General features: G+C 48.2%; 1 protein-coding gene across 1 annotated transcript; it reads left to right on the plus strand.

Moving 5' to 3' along the window:
* Positions 1–434: 434 nt before the first annotated feature.
* LOC147974322 (uncharacterized) lies at positions 435–24,192 on the plus strand. The gene is made up of 2 exons (XM_087517402.1): positions 435–1,644; positions 24,050–24,192. Exons 1-2 carry the CDS (start codon positions 435–437, stop codon positions 24,190–24,192), a joined length of 1,353 nt encoding a protein of 450 aa, XP_087373528.1.

Genomic DNA, 24,192 nt, shown 5'->3' on the forward strand with positions numbered 1-24,192 from the left:
ATATCCGAGGGTTAGGTTTTCCCCATCGGTAAATGCAATACATCGTCGGTTATTACCAGTCGTACATGTGAGTTGACAAAAACCGTCGGCCATTATCACCACCGTCGGCTATTACTGTCAAGGCCGACAACCCTTCGGCTATTAGATTTCACCGTCGGAAATATGGGGATTTCTAGTAGTGGGGGGACTTTCGGTGGGAGCTGGTTGGTCTCGAGAAAAAGGTTTTTAAGGTTGATTTCCCCACGGTGGATGACTTGCAGCGGTAGTTGAGCTTTGGTTTGTGTAGAGTTCCTGGCACTTCGTGCATTCTGGAGTTTCACGAGTGGAAGAAGGTGGAGCCTAAGGGAAAGCCGCTTACGCAGGTCTGGTTGCGGTTTGTAGGGGCCCCGTCTAAGCCTTTGCAGGATGTTCGAGTTATGGCCAGTTTGGGTATGATGGTTGGGAAGACGGAGAGAGTTGATATGGCTTTTACCCGGGCTCATGGGGTGGCCTGGCTTTTAGTCAGTATTCTGGATATTGAGTTCGTGCCTGATGTGGTCAACTGGACTTATAGGGGAGAGGTGTTCCCGCTCGAGATTGAGTTTGAGGACACTGATCTGTTTGCTGATGCAGTTAATGGGAATGATGTTGATATGCACGAGGGAGACGGCGGTGCGGGAGCCAATGGGGCACAGATTGATGAGTCCACACGAGAGGGGTCTAACGGCTCTCGCCCAGATGCTCAGTTGCCCGGGGATGGGACCGGGGTTGAGCCGGCAGCATCACCTTCGGTGCCTATGACTTCGTTGCGGTTTGGGTCCTTTGATCCAGCATCTGCGCCGCTCAGACTTTGGAGTGACCGGGTAGACTCTGATGATATGTTTAAGCACACGCTTCCTCTGTTGGAGTTTGAGGGAGCTGGCGGTTCTGTGCCTGGACGCTTGGTGAGGGCCCCATCGGCAAGGACTCTGGATGGAGTTGGGGTGGGGGAGCCGGAGGTTGCTTCTCTTTCCCTTGTTCCTCCTGTGGTCGAGGCTCCGGTGCGGTTTGCTGCCGCTGAGCTGGTGTTGGAGGGAGGGGGTTCGGGGCAGGAGGCCTTGACTTCCCCCCTCCATTTCCCGACGCCGGTGAGGTCGGTCACGTTGGAGTCGGCCAGCGCCGGGGGAGGGAGCCCGAGGCAGGTAGCCTCGGCCCCCGCTACTCCGGTTGTAGCGGCGACGCCTACGCCAGCAGCGGTGTTGGGAGGGGGGCTGGGGCAGGTGGCCCTAGCCCCTCCTTCGTCCCAGGCGGTCAGGAGGACCGTCTCTCCTTCGCCGATGGCTCTTCCGTTTGCGCCAGCGGGTGGGGCGGGAGGAGGGCGCGGGCAGGCGGCCCATGTTATCCCCTCTCCGTTTGTACCCATGGCCGCGGACCCCGGCGTGGGGCACCTGTCTGAGGGGCTTGGGAGCCCGCAGCCGCCCTCTCCGGTAACCTCGGCTGACCCTTTGAGGGACTCAGCGCCAGGCTTTACTAGGGAGGAGGTTATCGCTTCTGGCGGGATCCCAGACCCCGTCTCGACGGGAAGACGGAAGAGTGCTCGCATCCACGAGCTCCCGGAGGTGGATGATATGCAGCAGCGGTGCGCTATGAGGGCGGCCAAGCTTCAGGATGCTGCATTATCTTCTGGTATGTCCGTCAACATCTCTAATTCTTTATTACATTTTTCTAATGAGGAGATTATAAATAATGCAAACCAATTAGGAGTTTCACTAGGTGCTACGGATAGTGAGATTACCAATTCGGTGAATGATCTGTTAGATTTGGAGGCGGAGCGTGCCTTAGAGACTATTCGTAATCTTGCAGCGGTTAAACCAATGAATGATGATGAGATTGGTGCGTTAGGGGTTAGAGTGCTCGATAATCTGTGTGCGGATCTAGCACCCCCCAATCATGAGTCTGAGGACGATGATGTGCCCCTAGAGAATGATACTGGTAGTTTAATTGAACCCGGTTATGAGGACCGAGCGTCAGAGCCTAGTAAACCAAAGCGCAAGTGGAAACGGAAGATCTATCCCGATTCCGCGGTTCATAGGAGTGCTAGGATTCGGACCACTAAAAAATTCCATGATGAAATATGAAAGGAATCTTTTGGAATAGCAGAGGTCTGAAGGACTTGGCTAAAAGAAGGTTCCTTGTTGAGGCATCCTTAGAGCAGCGTTTAGATTTCATTGCTCTATCAGAGACTGGTAGAGATAACTTTGCGCCCCAGTTTCTTTCCTCTCTTGTGGGTGGTATTGATTTCGATTGGCACTGCCTCCCTCCGCGAGGAAGATCGGGTGGTATCTTACTCGGTGTGAGATGCGATTCGCTTGAAGTCCGAAGTGTAGTGATGGGCGACTTCGCGGTGAAGTTTCGAGTCAGGTCTAAGATAGATGGTTTCAACTGGGCTTTGGTGGCGATCTATGGTGCCACACAACCCGAGCTTAAACCAGAGTTTCTGGCGGACCTTGTTCGAATCTGTGGGTCAGAACAGCTTCCAATTTTAGTTGGAGGTGATTTCAATATCATTAGGAGGAGAGAGGAGAAGAACAATGATAACTTTGACGGCAGATGGTCGTTTATGTTCAATACCATTATTGAAAGCCTGGATCTGAGGGAGATAGAGCTTTCTGGTAGAAAGTTTACCTGGGCTAATGCTCTGCCAAACCCGACTTATGAAAAACTTGATCGAGTTCTCGCGAGCGTGGAGTGGGAACAAAAGTTCCCTCTGGTTATGGTGCAAGCTCTATCGAGGGGAATATCCGATCACACACCCTTGTTCGTAGACTCAGGGGAGCCGAACCACGTGGGTAACAAGAACAACTTCTCTTTCGAGATGTCATGGTTCGAACGCGAGGGGTTCTTGGACTTGATTGCCAGGGAATGGGATAGAGGTGCAGGAGGTAGGACTACGATCGAGCGTTGGCAGAATAAGATTAGGCATTTGAGAAGTTTCTTACGAGGTTGGGCTAAGCACCTCAGTGGTGTGTATAAGATTGAAAAGGACTCCTTTCTCTTATACAGGCTCTGGACATAAAGGCCGAATCCATGATTTTAATGCCAGCTGAGCTTCAGGTTAAAACTCAGGCGGAGAAGATGTTGAAAGAACTGCTCCGCGAAGAAGAATTGAAGTGGGCTTTGCGTGCTAAAGTCCGCAAAGTGGTCCAAGGGGACGCGAATACTCAATTCTTTCATTTGATAGCTAATGGTAAGCACAGAAAGAAGCGTATCTTTCAGCTTGAACAAGATGAGGGCACTATTTTAGGACAAGATAACCTAAAAACATATATTACCGAGTATTATAAGCAGTTATTTGGACCTCCAGAGGATAATTGTGTGTCCCTCGACGAGTCCAGGACTGAGGATGTGCCTCAGTTATCGGCTGCCGAAAATGATATTCTGGTTGCCCCGTTGTCAGAGAAGGAGGTATTTGATGCTATTGCACAGATGAAAAATAATAAGGCTCCCGGTCCGGATGGATTCCCAGCCGAGTTCTATAAAAAGTGCTGGCACATTATTAAGGGGGATTTGCTACCTATGTTCCATGATCTGTTCTCTGGACAGCTTCACTTATTTCAATTGAATTTTGGAACTATCACACTGCTTCCTAAGAAAACGGATGCTGTGAGGATTGAGCAATTTAGGCCGATCTGCCTCCTCAATGTTAGTTTCAAAATTTTCACCAAGGTCGGGACTAATAGGCTCACACAGATTGCGCATTCTGTGGTGCAATAGTCCCAAACTGCTTTCATGCCGGACAGAAATATCCTTGAAGGGGTGGTCGTCCTGCATGAAACGCTCCATGAAATCCATTCCAAAAAATTAGATGGAGTAATTTTTAAGGTGGATTTAGAGAAAGCGTACGATAAGGTCAAATGGCCATTCCTCCAACAGTCATTGCGTATGAAAGGTTTTGATGAAGCCTGGCGCCGACAGGTGGAATCATTTACGCAAAAAGGTAGTGTGGGAATTAAAGTTAATGATGACATAGGTCATTACTTGCAGACACATAAAGGCCTAAGACAAGGAGATCCGATGTCTCCTATCCTATTTAACATTGTGGTGGATATGTTAGCAATTCTGATAGGAAGGGCTAAGGAAAAAGGTCAAGTAGGTGGATTGGTACCTCATCTTGTTGATGGAGGTGTATCCATCCTTCAGTACGCTGATGATACAATTATCTTTATGGAGCATGACTTGGCCAAGGCGAGAAATATGAAGCTTGTGTTATGCCTATTTGAAGAATTGACCGGGTTAAAGATTAACTTTCATAAGAGTGAGCTGTTCTGTTTTGGTCGAGCCAAAGACGAACATGAGGCTTATAGGCAATTGTTTGGGTGCGAGTTGGGAGAGTTACCCTTCTCTTACCTAGGTATTCCAATCCACCATCGTAGGCTGACAAACAGAGAGTGGAAGTGCATCGAGGACCGATTTGAGAAGAAACCGAGTTGCTGGAAGGGTAAGCTCATGTCATACGGAGGCTGATTAATCCTGATAAATTCGGTGCTCACCAGTATGCCTATGTTTCTCCTATCGTTCTTTGAGGTCCCAGTTGGTGTTAGGAAGAGACTGGACTTCTATCGATCACGTTTCTTTTGGCAGGGTGATGAGCTTAAAAGAAAATATCGGCTTGCTAAATGGGATATCATCTGTAGACCGAAAGACCAAGGGGGTCTCGGTATTGAGAATCTAGAAGTTAAGAACAGATGCTTTCTTAGCAAGTGGCTGTGGAAGCTCTCAATGGAGAATGATGCCATGTGGGCTCAAATCCTTCGCAGCAAGTACCTCCAGACAAAAACTTTGTCCCAGGTTACAGTCAGGCCGACCGATTCACCTTTCTGGAAAGGACTGATGAAAGTTAAACAATCTTTGTTTAATAGGATAAAGTTTGTTATTGGAAATGGCACTAGTACACGTTTCTGGGAGGATACTTGGCTCGGTGACACACCCTTGGCCATCCAATATCCGTCTTTGTACCGTATTGTTCAACGACATGAGGTGTTCGTCGCATCGGTATTTCAATCTATCCCCCTTAATATTCAGTTCTGACGGACGCTAGCGGGCAATCGTTGGGAACACTACCGGACTCGCGGACTATGCCTACGGCCACGGGCCGTCGGCATAGGCCCCTAGGCCGTCGGCATAGATCTATGCCTACGGTTGCCGTCGGCATAGGCCCGTCGGCGTAGATGTCGTCAGCGTAGTCTTGTTAGACCGTCGGCATAGGAGCCTATGCCGACGGCCTGACGTCAGCCGTCGGCATAGTTTAGCCGTCGGCAGTGTTTTTCGTCTGACGGCAACGGACGGCGCCGTCAAAAGCGTTGACGAATAACGAAACGCCACGTGGCAGAGGTATGCCGACGGATTTGCCGTCGGCATATCTCTGCCACGTGGCAACCCGTGGTACTCCTGGTGGCAGGGCTGCCTACGGCAAAGCCGTAGGCATAGATGAATCTATGCCGACGGCTTTGCCGTAGGCATAGCTCTGCCACGTGTCGTTTCCTGGTTCCTCCTGGCAGCAGGGCTATGCCTACAGCAAAGCCGTCGGCATAGATTTCCAGATATGCCTACGGCAAAGCCGTCGGCATAGATATGCCACGTGGCGAGCCCTGGTAACTCCTGGGCTTATATATGCCGACGGCTTTGCCGTAGGCATAGTTTTTTCCCCTGTTTTCTCTTTTCCAATTCATTTGACAGCATTTCAAAACAGAACAATACGAAATTATGCAGAAATATGACAATTCATCATCTAAACATACTCAAGTTCATCTAAACATACTCAAGTTCACCATCATCATCTAAACATACTCAAGTTCATCACATCATCTAAAGATCATCACCGACGGAAGTTCATGAACAAAAAAGTAGTGCAAGACATGAAACATCGTAAAAGCAGGAATATGAAAGGCATGGCACGATGGCCACATGCACGGAATCATCAAGCAAGACCACCTCCGCCAAAACCACCACCTCCGCCAAAAGCACCACCTCCGCCAAAACCACCACCACCTCCGCCAAAACCGCCATCGCGACCACCACCGCTCTGCCAGATCGGAGTGACTGGGGTCGACGGAGCAGGAGTCGAGCCACCGGTCCCCTACATGTTTCAGAAAAGATTCTAACGGTAAATATGATATGATAGTGTTGAATGAACGAGAACTAGTTTGCCAGTAGTTAGGCAAATGTACTAACCGGACCATCACTGCCTAGTGCCACCCATTCATCGAACGTGGGCACGTGTGGGGGTTCTCCCGCAGGTGGTGGTGGGGGTCCCATTTGTGGTGGATCCGTGCGGTTACTCCAAGACGCCAACATAGCCTGAATGTTAGTTAAACAAGCAAACTAGAAGATCAGAAGGAATGAAAGTGCAAAAATTTAGCTTGGTTTTAAGAGGGCAAAACTAACCGTCATCATCTGACGGTTGTAATCATCGTTTGCCTTCACTCGTTTCAAGTACTCCCGCACCTCGAGATTCCTATGCTCGACAAACTCCTTATATGCCTACATAATTTAGGTTGTTTCTAAGTGAGCAATGCTGAAAATAAACTTAGAATGCTAGATAGAAAAAGATAAAGAGGAAGTACTTACAACATGCTGGTGGGCTAAGGGAGTGTGTGAACGCCCCGTACTCTCTAACTGGCTCGGGTTGGTAGCCCGAAGCTGTGTGTACGAGATCGAAGGAGTGATCAAGCCGTCGAAACACGGATACCGGCCATTCTTCTTCCCCTGGATGGCCACCACCGCTGTGTCGTTGATCTGAGACTGGGCGACCTCAGCAACAGGAACATCCGGATGCAACTCCTGATAGTGATGAATGTAAGACCCCAGGTGCTCCTCGGTCTTGCCGTAGTACTGGCTCTCGCCCTCCTTGCGATGACTCCGCTCGCGGGCTAGCTTCCACGACTCCATGTCTGAGAGCGGCCTCTTCAACTTGTCCTCCTACAACGTCAAATAGAAGTTAGCCATACATAAGAACATGACGGTAAAGAAGAACAAAAATGCATCATGCACATAGATATACCTTCATGGCCTTGAAGCCCCAGTGGTTCCTGTTTCCTTGGCCGTGTGTCCCGTCGGCTCCACGGTTAGCCCGGGCCTTGATGCTCTTGGCAGCAAACTCTGCATCGGCGCCGAGCCACCTATCCACCAAACTCGCCCATCCGTCATGCCTTCCATAGCACCAACGAGGAACAACCTATGCAAATTTTGGAAGCATGACATGTGAGCACGAAACATATAGTTGACTGCTTGAAACAATGAAAAGTTAGTAATAGTTACCATCATGAACTGCTCCCTGCTCAAGGTAAGTCGTAGCTTCTGCGCTTGAGTTTTGGTCATCTTTTGGTGCAGGTAGTAGTGGTAGTACTGCGAGACGGCAACCCAGCGCACCTCGTACTGCAACTGACGAGCTTTCTTCTTCGCAGCCGCAAGCAAGACCACGTCGGCTCTGGCCTTGTGCTCGTCAAGAACTCTATAGAGTTGCTGCAATCATGCATAAACCAGAAGCAAACAAGGCATGAGTTGAGTGATTCAATGATAAACTATGAACGAAACTGAAGACAAGTGATTCAGAAGAGAACTTACCCAAAATTTGGTGATCACGGCCTTAGCGGCCGTCCGGTACTCCGCGTTGCTGTAAGCCTCGTAGTGGGCCCAGCTCGTGGCCAAAACCCGCAGCTGCGGGTCCCTGTCTGGCCACGGGCAGAATAGGCCAGGCCAAAACTCCTTCCACAGGACAGTGATAAGGCCGTTCGGTTTACGACCCTTTCCGCGAAGGATCCAGTTTCTGCAAAAGAATCAAATGATTGCCATGTGTACAATAAGAAAATGTTGTCATGTGTCGAAAATATGATTGAGAGGCACTTACTCTGTCCCCATAGGTTCAATGAGCCACTTGTGCTCCTCGATAGAAGGTGGTGTAGGTAGTCCGGCATTACCACGCAGCCACCCCTGCGGAGCACCCGGTGGCAAGTCACCCCACAACTCTGAAGGAAATATGCCCTAGAGGCAATAATAAAGTTATTATTTGTTTCCTTATTTCATGATAAATGTTTATTATTCATGCTAGAATTGTATTAACCGGAAACATAATACATGTGTGAATACATAGACAAACAGAGTGTCACTAGTATGCCTCTACTTCACTAGCTCGTTAATCAAAGATGGTTATGTTTCCTAACCATAGACAAAGAGTTGTTATTTGATTAACGAGGTCACATCATTAGTTGAATGATCTGATTGACATGACCCATTCCATTAGCTTAGCACCCGATCGTTTAGTATGTTGCTATTGCTTCCTTCATGACTTATACATGTTCCTATGACTATGAGATTATGCAACTCCCGTTTGCCGGAGGAACACTTTGGGTGCTACCAAACGTCACAACGTAACTGGGTGATTATAAAGGAGCATTACAGGTGTCTCCAAAGGTAGATGTTGGGTTGGCGTATTTCGAGATTAGGATTTGTCACTCCGATTGTCGGAGAGGTATCTCTGGGCCCTCTCGGTAATACACATCACATAAGCCTTGCAAGCATTACAACTAATATGTTAGTTGTGAGATGATGTATTACGGAACGAGTAAAGAGACTTGCCGGTAACGAGATTGAACTAGGTATTGGATACCGACGATCGAATCTCGGGCAAGTAACATACCGATGACAAAGGGAACAACGTATGTTGTTATGCGGTCTGACCGATAAAGATCTTCGTAGAATATGTAGGAGCCAATATGGGCATCCAGGTCCCGCTATTGGTTATTGACCGAAGACGTGTCTCGGTCATGTCTACATTGTTCTCGAACCCGTAGGGTCTGCACGCTTAAGGTTACGATGACAGTTACATTATGAGTTTATGCATTTTGATGTACCGAAGGTTGTTCGGAGTCCCGGATGTGATCACGGACATGACGAGGAGTCTCGAAATGGTCGAGACGTAAAGATTGATATATTGGAAGCCTATGTTTGGACATCGGAAGTGTTCCGGGTGAAATCGAGATTTTACCGGATTACCGGGAGGTTACCGGAACCCCCCGGGAGCCATATGGGCCTACATGGGCCTTAGTGGAAAGGAGAAAGGGGCAGCCCAAGGGGGCTGCGCACCTCCCCCCTCCCCTAGTCCTATTAGGACTAGGAGAGGTGGCCGGCCTCCCTCTCCCTCTTTCCCCCTCGGGGAATCCTAGTTGGAATAGGATTGGGGGGGAGTCCTACTCCCGGAAGGAGTAGGACTCCTCCTGCGCCCTCTCCCTTGGCCGGCGCCCCCCTCCCCCCTTGGCTCCTTTATATACTGAGGTAGAGGCACCATAGAACACACAAGTTGATCCACGTGATCTATTCCTTAGCCGTGTGCGGTGCCCCCTGCCACCATATACCTCGATAATACTGTAGCGGAGTTTAGGCGAAGCCCTGCTGCTGTAGTTCATCAAGATCGTCACCACGCCGTCGTGCTGACGAAACTCTACCCCGACACTTTGCTGGATCGGAGTCCGGGGATCGTCATCGAGCTGAACGTGTGCTCGAACTCGGAGGTGCCGTAGTTTCGGTGCTTGATCGGTTGGATCGTGAAGACGTACGACTACTTCCTCTACGTCGTGTCATTGCTTCCGCAGTCGGTCTGCGTTGGGTACGTAGACAACACTCTCCCCTTGTTGCTATGCATCACATGATCTTGCGTGTGCGTAGGAAATTTTTTGAAATTACTACGAAACCCAACAGTGGCATCCGAGCCTAGGTTATTTATGTTGATGTTATATGCACGATTAGAACACAAGTGAGTTGTGGACGATACAAGTCATACTGCCTACTAGCATGTCATACTTTGGTTCGGCGGTATTGTTGGACGAGACGACCCGGACCAACCTTACGCGTACGCTTACGCGAGACCGGTTCCCTCTACGTGCTTTGCACATAGATGGCTTGCGGGCGACTGTCTCTCCAACTTTAGTTGAACCAAGTATGGCTACGCCCGGTCCTTGCGAAGGTTAAAACGGAGTCTATTTGACAAACTATCGTTGTGGTTTTGATGAGTAGGTGAGATTGGTTCTTGCTTAAGCCCATAGCAGCCACGTAAAACTTGCAACAACAAAGTAGAGGACGTCTAACTTGTTTTTGCAGGGCATGTTGTGAGGTGATATGGTCAAGACGTGATGAGATATAAGTTGTTGTATGAGATGATCATGTTTTGTTGAAGTTATCGGCAACTGGCAAAAGCCTTATGGTTGTCTGTCTATTGCATAAGATGCAAGCGCCCAATAATTGCTTTACTTTATCGCTATGCGATAGCAATAGTTGCAAGAGCAATAGTTGGCGACACAACCATGTGACGACATAATGATATAGATCAAGATGATGGAGATCATGGTGTCATGCCGGTGACGATGGAAATCATGATGATGCTTTGGAGATGGAGATCAAAGGCACAAGATGATGATGGCCATATCATGTCACATATTTTGATTGCATGTGATGTTTATCTTTTATACATCTTATTTTGCTTAGTTTGACGGTAGCATTTTAAGATGATCTCTCACTAATTATCAAGAAGTGTTCTCCCTGAGTATGCACCGTTGCCAAAGTTCGTCGTGCCCAGACACCACGTGATGATCGGGTGTGATAAGCTCTACGTCCATCTACAACGGGTGCAAGCCAGTTTTGCACACGCGGAATACTCAGGTTAAACTTGACGAGCCTAGCATATGCAGATATGGCCTCGGAACACGGAGACCGAAAGGTCGAGCGTGAATCATATAGTAGATATGATCAACATAACGATGTTCACCATTGAAAACTACTCCATCTCACGTGATGATCGGTTATGGTTTAGTTGATTTGGATCACGTGATCACTTAGAGGATTAGAGGGATGTCTATCTAAGTGGGAGTTCTTAAATAATCTGATTAATTGAACTTAAATTTATCATGAACTTAGTCCTGGTAGTATTTTGCAATTATGTTGTAGACCAATAGCTTGCGTTGTTGCTTTCATATGTTTATTTTGATATGTTCCTAGAGAAAAATTGTGTTGAAAGATGTTAGTAGCAATGATGCGGATTGGATCCGTGATCTGAGGTTTATCCTCATTGCTGCACAGAAAAATTATGTCCTTGATGCACCGCTAGGTGACAGACCTATTGCAGGAGCAGATGCAGACGTTATGAACGTTTGGCTAGCTCAATATGATGACTACTTGATAGTTTAGTGCACCATGCTTAACGGCTTAGAATCGGGACTTCAAAGACGTTTTGAACGTCATGGACCATATGAGATGTTCCAGGAATTGAAGTTAATATTTCAAGCAAATACCCGAGTTGAGAGATATGAAGTCTCCAACAAGTTCTATAGCTAAAAGATGGAGGAGAATCGCTCAACTAGTGAGCATGTGCCCAGATTGTCTGAGTACTACAATCGCTTGAATCAAGTGGGAGTTAATCTTCCAGATAAGATAGTGATTGACAGAATTCTCTAGTCACCATCACCAAGTTAGTAGAACTTCGTGATGAACTATGATATGCAAGGGATAACGGAAACAATTCCCAAGCTCTTCGTAATGCGGAAATTGACGAAGGTAGAAATCGAGAAAAACATCAAGTGTTGATGGTAGACAAGACCACTAGTTTCAAGAAAAGGGCAGAGGGAAGAAGGGGAACTTCAAGAAGAACAGCAAGCAAGTTGCTGCTCAAGTGAAGAAGCCCAAGTCTGGTCCTAAGCCTGAGACTAAGTGTTTCTACTGCAAAGGGACTGGTCACTGGAAGCGGAACTACCCCAAGTGATTGGCAGATAAGAAGGATGGCAAAGTGAACATAAGTATATTTGATATACATGTTATTGATGTGTACTTTACTAGTGTTTATAGCAACCCCTCAGTATTTGATACTAGTTCAGTTGCTAAGATTAGTAACTCGAAATGGGAATTGCAGAATAAACAGAGACTAGTTAAGGGTGTAGTGACGATGTGTGTTGGAAGTGGTTCCAAGATTGATATGATCATCATCGCACACTCCCTATACTTTCGGGATTAGTGTTGAACCTGAATAAGTGTTATTTGGTGTTTGCGTTGAGCATGAATATGATTTGATCATGTTTATTGTAATACGGTTATTCATTTAAGTAAGAGAATAAATTGTTGTTCTGTTTACATGAATAAAACCTTGTATGGTTACACACCCAATGAAAATAGTTCGTTGGATCTCGATCGTAGTGATACACATAATCATAATATTGAAACCAAAAGATGCAAAGTTAATAATGATAGTGCAACTTATTTGTAGCACTGCCGTTTAGGTCATATTGGTGTAAAGCGCATGAAGAAACTCCATGCTGATGGGATTTTGGAATCACTTGATTATGAATCACTTGATGCTTGCGAACCATGCCTTTTGGGCAATATGACTAAAACGCTGTTCTCCGGAACAATGAAGCAAGCAACAGATTTGTTGGAGATCATACATACTGATGTATGTGGTCCGGTGAATATTAAGGCTTGCAGGAGGTATCATTATTTTCTGACCTTCACAGATGATTTGAGCAGATATGGGGATATCTACTTGATGAAACATAAGTCTGAAACATTTGAACAGTTCAAAGAATTTCAGAGTGAAGTGGAAAATCATCGTGACAAGAAAATAAAAGTTTCTACGATATGATCGCAGAGGTAAAATATTTGAGTTACGAGTTTGGTCTTCAATTAAAACAATGTGGAATAGTTTCACAAACTCATGCCACATGGAACACCACAGCATAATGGTGTGTCCGAACGTCATAATCGTACTTTATTGGATATAGTGCAATCTATGATGTCTCTTACCGATCTACCACTATCGTTTTGGGGTTATGCATTAGAGACAGCTGCATTCACGTTAAATAGGGCACCATCTAAATCCGTTGAGATGACACCGTGTGAACTACGGTTTGGCAAGAAACCTAAGCTGTCATTTCTTAAAGTTTGGGGTTGCGATGCTTATATGAAAAAGTTTCATCCTGATAAGCTCAAACTCAAATCGGAGAAGTGCGTCTTCATAGGATATCCAAAGGAAACTATTGGATACACCTTCTATCACAGATCCGAAGGCAAGACTTTTGTTGCTAAATTCGGAAACTTTCTGGAGAAGGAGTTTCTCTCGAAAGAAGTGAGTGGGAGGAAAGTAGAACTTGACGAGGTAACTGTACCTGCTCCCTTATTGGAAAGTAGTACATCACAGAAAACTGTTTCTGTGACACCTACACCAGTTAGTGAGGAAGCTAATGATGATGATCATGAAACTTCAGAACAAGATACTACTGAACCTCGTAGATCAACCAGAGTAAGATCCGCGCCAGAGTGGTACGGTAATCCTTTTCTGGAAGTCATGCTACTAGATCATGATGAACCTACGGACTATGAGGAAGCGATGATGAGCCCAGATTCCGCAAAGTGGCTTGAAGCCATGAAATCTGAGATGGGATCCATGTATGAGAACAAAGTATGGACTTTGATGGATTTGCCCGATGATCGGCAAGCCATAGAAAATAAATGGATCTTCAAGAGGAAGACGGACGCTGATAGTAGTGTTGCTATCTACAAAGCTATAATTGTCGCAAAAGGTTTTCGACAAGTTCAAAGTGTTGACTACGATGAGAGTTTCTCACTCGTATCTATGCTTAAGTCTGTCCGAATCATGTTAGCAATTGCCGCATTTTATGAAATCTGGCAAATGGATAAACAAAACTGCATTCCTTAATGGATTTACTAAAGAAGAGTTGTATACGATGCAACTAGAAGGTTTTGTCGATCCTAAAGGTGTTAACTAAATATGCAAGCTCCAGCGATCCATCTATGGACTGGTGCAAGAATCTCGGAGTTGGAATATACACTTTGATAAGTTGATCAAAGCATATAGTTTTATACAGACTTGCGGTGAAGCCTGTATTTACAAGAAAGTGAGTGGGAGCACTACAACATTTCTGATAAGTATATGTGAATGACATATTGTTGATCGGAAGTAATGTAGAATTATTCTGTAAAGCATAAAAGAGTGTTTGAAAGGAGTTTTTCAAAGAAAGACTTCGGTGAAGCTGCTTATATATTGAGCTTCAAGATCTATAGAGATAGATCAAGACGCTTGATAAGTTTTTTCAATGAGTACATACCTTGACAAGATTTTGAAGTAGTTCAAAATGGAGCAGTCAAAGAAAGAGTTCTTGCCTGTATTACAAGGTGTGAAGTTGAGTAAGACTCAAAGCCCGACCACGGCAGAAGATAGAAAGAGAATGAAAGTCATTCCCTATGCCTCAGTCATAGGTTCTATAAAGTATGCCATGCTGTATGCCAGGTCTATTTATGCCCTACCACTGAGTTTGGCAAGGGAGTACGATAGTGATCTAGGAGTAGATCACTGGACAGCGGTCAAAATTATCCTTAGTGGAATAAGGATATGTTTCTCGATGATGGAAGTGAAAAAAAAGGGTTCGTCGTAAAGGGTTACGCCGATGCAAGTTTTGACACTAATCTAGATGACTCTAAGTCTCGGTCTAGATACATATTGAAAGTGGGAGCAATTAGCTAGAGTAGCTCCATGCAGAGCATTGTTGACATAGAAATTTGCAAAATACATGCGGATCTGAATGTAGCAGACCCGTTGACTAAGATTCTCTCACAAGCAAAACATGATCACACCTTAGTACTCCTTGGGTGTTAATCACATAGCGATGTGAACTAGATTACTGAATCTAGTAAACCCTTTGGGTGTTGGTCACATGGCGATGTGAACTATGGGTGTTAATCACATGATGATGTAAACTATCGATGTTAATCACATGGTGATGTGATCTAGATTATTGACTCTAGTGCAAGTGGGAGACTGAAGGAAATATGCCCTAGAGGCAATAATAAAGTTATTATTTATTTCCTTATTTCATGATAAATGTTTATTATTCATGCTAGAGTTGTATTAACCGGAAACATAATACATGTGTGAATACATAGACAAACAGAGTGTCACTAGTATGCCTCTACTTGACTAGCTCGTTAATCAAAGATGGTTATGTTTCCTAACCATAGACAAAGAGTTGTTATTTGATTAACGAGGTCACATCATTAGTTGAATGATCTGATTGACATGACCCATTCCATTAGCTTAGCACCCGATCGTTTAGTATGTTGCTATTGCTTCCTTCATGACTTATACATGTTCCTATGACTATGAGATTATGCAACTCCCGTTTGCCGGAGGAACACTTTGGGTGCTACCAAACGTCACAACGTAACTGGGTGATTATAAAGGAGCATTACAGGTGTCTCCAAAGGTAGATGTTGGGTTGGCGTATTTCGAGATTAGGATTTGTCACTCCGATTGTCGGAGAGGTATCTCTGGGCCCTCTCGGTAATACACATCACATAAGCCTTGCAAGCATTACAACTAATATGTTAGTTGTGAGATGATGTATTACGGAACGAGTAAAGAGACTTGCCGGTAACGAGATTGAACTAGGTATTGGATACCGACGATCGAATCTCGGGCAAGTAACATACCGATGACAAAGGGAACAACGTATGTTGTTATGCGGTCTGACCGATAAAGATCTCCGTAGAATATGTAGGAGCCAATATGGGCATCCAGGTCCCGCTATTGGTTATTGACCGGCGACGTGTCTCGATCATGTCTACATTGTTCTCGAACCCGTAGGGTCCGCATGCTTAAGGTTACGATGACAGTTACATTATGAGTTTATGCATTTTGATGTACCGAAGGTTGTTCGGAGTCCCGGATGTGATCACGGACATGACGAGGAGTCTCGAAATGGTCGAGACGTAAATATTGATATATTGGAAGCCTATGTTTGGACATCGGAAGTGTTCCGGGTGAAATCGGGATTTTACCGGATTACCGGGAGGTTACCGGAACCCCCCGGGAGCCATATGGGCCTACATGGGCCTTAGTGGAAAGGAGAAAGGGGCAGCCCAAGGGGGCTGCGCACCTCCCCCCTCCCCTAGTCCTATTAGGACTAGGAGAGGTGGCCGGCCTCCCTCTCCCTCTTTCCCCCTCGGGGAATCCTAGTTGGAATAGGATTGGGGGGGAGTCCTACTCCCGGAAGGAGTAGGACTCCTCCTGCGCCCTCTCCCTTGGCCGGCGCCCCCCTCCCCCCTTGGCTCCTTTATATACTGAGGTAGAGGCACCATAGAACACACAAGTTGATCCACGTGATCTATTCCTTAGCCGTGTGCGGTGCCCCCTGCCACCATATACCTCGATAATACTGTAGCGGAGTTTAGGCGAAGCCCTGCTGCTGTAGTTCATCAAGATCGTCACCACGACGTCGTGCTGACGAAACTCTACCCCGACACTTTGCTGGATCGGAGTCCGGGGATCGTCATCGAGCTGAACGTGTGCTCGAACTCGGAGGTGCCGTAGTTTCGGTGCTTGATCGGTTGGATCGTGAAGACGTACGACTACTTCCTCTACGTCGTGTCATTGCTTCCGCAGTCGGTCTGCGTTGGGTACGTAGACAACACTCTCCCCTCGTTGCTATGCATCACATGATCTTGCGTGTGCGTAGGAATTTTTTTGAAATTACTACGAAACCCAACAAACTCGGGATCGACCTCCCCTCCACCCTCCTCGGCCTCCTCCTCACCCTCCTCCTCGGCCTCCTCCTCCTCACCCTCCTCCTCGCCATCAGGAACATACTCCTCCTCCTCAGACTCAGAAGGTGCCTGTGTATAGGAGGGCATCGAAGAAGACCCTCCTATTTCGGACACGGCCCGGAGTTTTTTGCCCTGGTTGCCTCTCCCCCCACCTCCTCCTCCTCTAGGGCTCTCCCCCCACCGCCTCCTCCTCTAGGGTCTCCTCTCCCGACCCCTCCACCTTCCTGTGAGGTGTCATCCTCGCGTAGTCGGGAGGGAACCTTGTGGGCTCGTCCACTCCGAGTAAGTCCTTTAAATTTACTAAGGAAACTGGCGCCACTGGACTTGCCCATGATTAGCAAACCTGCATTGAGAAGAGAATAAACAATTAGTAAGGATATCAATTAAACAAGCATACAGGAAAAACATTAATACCAGAAGAGCACATTAAGCATACTATTGTAATGATCATTAAAAGAACTTACATTTTCTAGAACCCATATGAATCATCACTATTGTAATCTATTTGTGGACCGGTCTCATCATCACTATCACACATATCTTCTTCGTTGTCTGACGGAGGTGGAGGCTCTTCCTCATCGTCGGCATCTTCATTTAACTTTTCAAGCATAATTATGTCTCTTTGATTCACAACTGCCTCACCATCAATCTGTGCGTCGTCGTCGTTTGGGTCCAGGTCAACATAACCCAAGTCATCATCCTCGTTGTTTCGGACCACGTCATCATGTTCCTCTTGATATAACACTCCCTCGTATGTCATGGGGTTTATGTTGTAGTAATCATCATCGTTCGAGTCCGGTAGCTTACCATGCGACGACACCTTGAACACAACTTCCCAACCCTTTAGGTACTCTTTCTGGCATGGGTAAGGCAGATAATATACTTGTGTGGCCTGGGTAGCGGCGATAAAGAGATCAGCTCCGGCATAGACGGTTGATGGTTTAACTTCAACTAAACCAACAGAAGGCGTATGTCTCAGACCCTTTTTGGGGTCGAACCATCGGCATTTGAACACAGTGAGACTTAGGTGTTCGCGGCCACGTTTGAATGTAAGCTCGTATATTTTTCCTACCCTTCCGTAGTAATCTACTTTATTATCTCCTTCAGTGAAGACTCCGGTATTTATGGTTTTGGGATCAGGCCGACTGTTCTGGTGCTCCTCTGTATGGAAGCAATACCCATTCACATCATACTTTTCGCATGTCATGACGACAGGATCAAAACCCATAGAAACCCATCTCAATTCTTCATCCATTGATTCGGTCGGATCATTTCCCTACAAGTTTAATTGAAATTATAGGGTGCATGAGTTTAATTGAAAGTGTGAAAAATTACTTTCTCCATGAACCACGCAACAAAATTTTTCCTTCCATCAGCACCCTTTTGGAGAAGAGCAAGTGCCTCCGCTTCAGTAGGAGGCAGCATTCCCGTCCATTCTTCTTCAACGAATCAACTACAATAAGAAAAGCAGTATAAGAACTAGGCAAAGTGAACATAACGAATTGACTCAAAGAATGGTGCTAAGGTATTACCTCATCCACTCATCCTCAACTTCCTTGATGTTGTGCAAGATATAGAACATGACATCCTCCCACTCATCTCGTGGCATGAGATAAGGTTTCGAGCATCCAGCCCTACCACCTTGCCCGATGAATAGAGGCAACTTGGGTTTATACTTGGGTTCTTCTGTATTGTATCGAGACACCTTATTGTGCAACGTGGGAACATGGTCCAGATAGTAGGCTGTCCTGAGGTCTGCCACCTCCTCTAGGATAACTGCCTCAGCTATGGAAGCTTCAATCTTAGCTTTGTTTCCACATTTCTATCTCAGATGCTTGTTCTGTCTCTCAGGGCCGTACTGCCAACGATTCTGCATAGGGCCCCCCAACAATACCTCGTTCGGGAGGTGCAAAATGAGATGTGTCATCGGAGTAAAGAAGCCTGGCGGGAAGATCTTCTCTAGCTTGCATATCAACTCCGGCGCCTTCTTATGCATTTCTTTTATCTTCCCAGGACATACTTCTTTAGCACAAAGCGTGCGGAAGAAATGGCTTAACTCCGCAAGCACACGCCAGACACGCTCGGGAACATAGCCCCGAACCATCACCGGCATAATCCGCTCAATCCATACATGATAGTCATGACTCTTGAGCCCGGTCACTCTGCCCATTGAAAGATTGACCCCCTTACTTATATTCGACGCATAACCATCAATGAACTTCACGACGTGTTTCAGCCACTTGAATGCCTCCATCTTATGATCCTTTTTAAGTATGAAGTCAGCATCTGGCTTGAACCAAGATTTTCGACTGCCTGTGGGAGGCTGCATGTGTAGACGTGGTCTATCACAAATATTCTGTTGATCAACTCTAGCATTAACATTATCCTTTGTCTTATCAGGAATGTTGAGGATCGTGCGAAAAAGGGACTCTGCGACATTCTTTTCGGTGTGCATCACGTCTATGTTGTATGGAAGTTTGAGGTCCTTAAAATAGGGAAGCTGCGCGAAGGGGGTAATGTGAGTCCAGTTGTGCGTCTCACCATATCCTTCAAAAAATTTCCCTTTACCTTTTCCTTTGCCCTCGCCCTCGTATTCGCCTGTGGCTTTGCCTTTGCCTTTGCCTTTGCCTTTGCCTTTGCCTTTCCCTTCACCGGCAGGCTTAAGAGCTTTCAGCTGAGCAAGCACATCCGCACCAGAAAACGTAGGAATCTCGTTTACTTCATGGACAACTTTGCCTTTTGTGAAGTTCTTCTTGTCTTCCCTATCAGGATGGTCTGGAGGGAGGAACTGTCGATGCAGGTCAAATGCAACATACTTGCCACCCTTCTTCAGCCAAATGAAAATCAAGGCCTGCATGCACACTGGGCAAGGCATCTTTCCACTTGTACACCATCCGCAGAACAAGGCATAACCGGGAAAGTCATGCATGCAATATTGTAGCCAAACTTTCATCAAGAAATTTTTCTGCAGATGCCGGTCGTATGTCAACCTCGGGAAGTACCAAGAATGGTGCAAATCATCCACCAACGGCTGCATAAACACACTCAAATTCTTCCCCGGATATTCAGGCCCCGGAATTATAAGCGACAGGAACATGGTCTTGCGTTGCATTATGGCGCCGGGAGGGAGATTGAGCGGAATAACAAATACGGGCCAACAACTCTATGGATTAGACGACATACCATATGGATTGAACCCATCACCTGTTATAGCAATTCTGACATTCCCAGCCTCGGCTGCTTCCTCCGGGTACTCTATATCGAATGACTTCCATGCTTCACCTCCTGATGGATGTACAATTTTTTTTTGGATTGTACCTTTTCCCTTCCTTGTGCCACTTCATCATTTTGGCAGACTCCTCGGTGATGAAAAGGCGCTGCAGTCTTTTTATAAAATCACAGCAAGATCCCCTCCGTGTAGACCCGACGCGTCCGTTTCCCCCCTCCAGGTGCCGGCGGCGGCACCGTCCGTGAGGCGTGAGGGGGGGCACACCCCGGAGACGCGTGCCGCCTCTTCGGATATGCCAGCACACCACCCCGCATGTATGAGGGCCCGGTGCGACGCTCCGGTGGCATTGCTACTCCCAGGGCCCCCATCCCGCCTAGCCCTGTAGCGTTTGACCACGGGATCTAGCCCTTTGACTTTGCACGGACGGGCTTTGACCAGTGGACCTCCCCACCGGTTGTGTTAGGTCAGCCCATAGGAACACTTTGGAGCAACATCCGGGCCAGACCCACAACAAGATCCCCTCCGTGTAGACCCGACGCGTCCGTTTCCCCCCTCCAGGTGCCGGCGGCGGCGCCGTCCGTGAGGGGGGGCACACCCCGGACACGCGTGCCGGGCGTTTGCAACCACCACAACACTTCCAAACTTGTGAGAGGCCGCCTACGCAAGATTTGGCGGCATGCTAGCCCCCGGAGGCCGCCGGCCACAGCCGTAGACGCGGAAGGGCAATCCGCGTAGAGGAAATTTTTCGGATACTTCTCCATCACCAAAAATTATGAAAAAAATATTATCGTTCCTATAGCACATGTGCCCACGTCGTGCAAAAAAAAACTCATGATTTTATCGCGCTCCGAGTATTTAATAATATTCACGCCGCATCGTTACCGCAGAATGGCTACTATCGTGTCATCGCCGTCCGTTAGGGGGGGGCCACGCCCCCGGAGATGCGTGCCGCCTCTTCGTACATGCCACCACACCACCCCGCATGTATGAGGGCCCGGTGCGACGCTCCGGTGGCATTGCTACCCCCCAGGGCCTCCGTCCCGCCTAACCCTGTAGCGTTTGACCACGGGATCTAGCCCTTTGACTTTGCACGGACGGGATTTGACCAGCGGACCTCTCCACCCGGTTGTGTTAGGTCAGCCCATAGGAACACTTTTGAGCAACATCCGGGCCAGACCCACAGCAAGATCCCCTCCGTGTAGACCCGACGCGTCCGTTTCCCCCCTCCAGCTGCCGGCGGCGGCGCCGTCCGTGAGGGGGGCACACCCCGGAGACGCGTGCCGCCTCTTCGGACATGCCAGCACACCACCCCGCATGTATGAGGGCCCGGTGCGACGCTCCGGTGGCATTGCTACCGCCAGGGCCCCCGTCCCGCCTAGCCCTGTAGCGTTTGACCACGGGATCTAGCCCTTTGACTTTGCACGGACGGGCTTTGACCAGTGGACCTCCCCACCGGTTGTGTTAGGTCAGCCCATAGGAACACTTTGGAGCAACATCCGGGCCAGACCCACAACAAGATCCCCTCTGTGTAGACCCGACGCGTCCGTTTCCCCCCTCCAGGTGCCAGCGGCGGCGCCGTCCGTGAGGGGGGGCACACCCCAGACACGCGTGCCAGGCGTTTGCAACCACCACAACACTTCCAAACTTATGAGAGGCCGCCTACGCAAGATTTGGCGGCATGCTAGCCCCCGGAGGCCGCCGGCCACAGCCGTAGACGCGCGAAGGGCAATCCGCGTGGAGGGAATTTTTCGGATACTTCTCCATCACCAAAAATTATGAAAAAAATATTATCGTTCCTATAGCACATGTGCCCACGTCGTGCAAAAAAACTCATGATTTTATCGTGCTCTGAGTATTTAATAATATTCACGCCGCATCGTTACCGCAGAATGGCTACTACCGTGTCATCGCCGTCCGTTAGGGGGGGCCACGCCCCGGAGATGCGTGCCGCCTCTTCGGACATGCCACCACACCACCCCGCATGTATGAGGGCCCGGTGCGACGCTCCGGTGACATTGCTACCCCCCAGGGCCCCCGTCCCGCCTAACCCTGTAGAGTTTGACCACGGGATCTATCCCTTTGACTTTGCACGGACGGGATTTGACCAGTGGACCTCTCCACCCGGTTGTGTTAGGTCATCCCATAGGAACACTTTGGAGCAACATCCGGGCCAGACCCACAGCAAGATCCCCTCCGTGTAGACCCAACGCGTCCGTTTTCCCCCTCCAGGTGCCGGCGGTGGCGCCGTCCGTGAGGGAGGCCAAACCCCAGAGACGCGTGCCGCCTCTTCGGACATGCCACCACACCACCCCGCATGTATGAGGGGCCAGTGCGACGCTCCGGTGGCATTGCTACCCCCAGGGCCCCTGTCCTGCCTAACCCTAGAGCGGTTGACCACGAGATCTAGTCCTTTGACTTTCCACGGACAGGCTTTGAACAGTGGACCTCTCCACCCGGTTGTGTCAGGTCAGCTCAGAGGGACACCTGGGAGCAACATCCGGGCCAAACCGACAGCTACATCCCCTCCGTGTAGACCCGATGCGTCCGTTTCCCCCCTCCAGGTGCCGGCGGCGGCGCCGTCCGTTAGGGGGGCCACGCCCCTGAGATGCGTGTCGCCTCTTTGAACATGCAACAACACCACCTCGCATGTATGAGGGTCCGGTACGATGCTCCGGTGGCATTGCTACCCCCCCCCCCAGGGCCCCCGTCCCGCCTAACCGTGGAGCGGTTGACCACGAGATCTAGCCTTTTTTACTTCCCACGGACGGGCTTTGACCAGTGGACCTCTGCACCTGGTTGTGTCAGGTCGGCCCATAGGGACACCCGGGAGCAACATCCGGGCCAAACCCACAGCTACATCCACCGTGTAGACCCGACGCGTCCATTTCCCCCCTCCAGGTGCCGGCGCCGTCCATGAGGGGGGCACACCGCGGACGTGAGGGGGGTCACACTCTGGAGACGGGTGTCGGGCGTTTGCAACCGCCACAAAACTTTTGTCGGCATAGCTGTTTTTGATTTTAATAAAATATAATGATCTATATTCAAAAGAACATGACCGCACATTATTAACGTGCTCGAAAAAAATACAAACTATATATATATTCATAATATATGAAAAAAATACAAACTACATATATATTCATATGTATGTTTATATTTAACATGCTACATGTTAGTTGATATAATAATACATAAAAAAGCTTAAAAAATATATATGAAAAAAAGTATGCCGTCGGCATAGAGACGGCCAGGTTTTAGGCGGCGGGCGGCGTGCCGCGGATCGCTGACGTGGCAGGTATGCCGACGGCAGCCGTCGGCATATGTTTTGGACGGTGCGGCCCGGATCGGTGACGTGGCGTGCGGACCTATGCCGACGGCCCCCCGCCTCGGCCGTCGGCATAGCTCTGACGACGTTAGCCGCCCGTCAACAGCGGAGTCGCCGGGCCCACCACTATGCCGACGGCCCTTGTAAGCCGACGGCAGCTGTCGGCGTACTTGCAGATAGGCCGACGACCGTTCTATGCCGACGGGTGCCGTCGGCTTAGCTCCGTCTAACCCGACGGCCTGGATACGCCGACGGCCAGGACCAGGCTGTCGGCATATCTCCGAGGAACCCGACGGTGGCCGTCGGCATTGTTTTGGCCGTCGGGGTAGCACCCTGTTCCGGTAGTGGAAGAATGGCTCCGTCTAGTTAGGAGACTGATGGAGGTCCAGCTTTCTCAACAACCCGATGAATTACGCTGGAAACTGACTAAGTCTGGAGTATTCACAGTTAAATCAATGTATATTGATGTTATAAATTCGAACTCCATTCCTACCTCCAAGCATGTTTGGGATGTCAAAGTTCCTTTGAAAATAAAAGTGTTTATGTGGTTTGTCCATAAACAAGTTATTTTAACCAAGGACAACTTGATAAAGCATAATTGGACAGGACCTACTAGGTGTAGTTTCTGTGATCAGGATGAGACAATCAAACACCTTTTTTTTGATTGCCCGTTGGCCAAAGTACTTTGGCAGACGGTCCACATTGCTTTTAATATCAATCCATCGAATTCTGTTAACGCATTATTTGAGACATGGCTTAATGGGATTGAGTCTGACTTAGCGAGACACATTCGGGTTGGTGTTTGCGCTTTGATGTGGACTATCTAGACTTGCAGAAATGATTTGGTTTTTAACAGAATATCATGTATCCACTTTTTGCAGGTTATATTCCGAACTACGGCACTGATCCATTCGTGGTCGCTACTCACCCCGACGGAGGCCAGGGAGCATTTGGTTACTGGATCTTTCCGCTGGGAGATGGTAGCTCGGTATATCTTCAACCGGTTTGGATGGCGGTCATGTAA

This window comes from Triticum urartu, chromosome 4A (genome assembly GCF_056163025.1).
Source record: "Triticum urartu cultivar PI428250 chromosome 4A, HENAU_Tu73, whole genome shotgun sequence".
Lineage (NCBI taxonomy): Eukaryota > Viridiplantae > Streptophyta > Magnoliopsida > Poales > Poaceae > Triticum > Triticum urartu.

Excerpts from the sequence above, each read along its gene's own strand:
- LOC147974322 (XM_087517402.1), top strand. The coding sequence starts at position 435 with ATGGTTGGGAAGACGGAGAGAGTTGATATGGCTTTTACCCGGGCTCAT. Across the intron at positions 1,645-24,049 it reads GGATGCTGCATTATCTTCTG|GTTATATTCCGAACTACGGC; the intron begins GTATGTCCGTCA and ends CACTTTTTGCAG.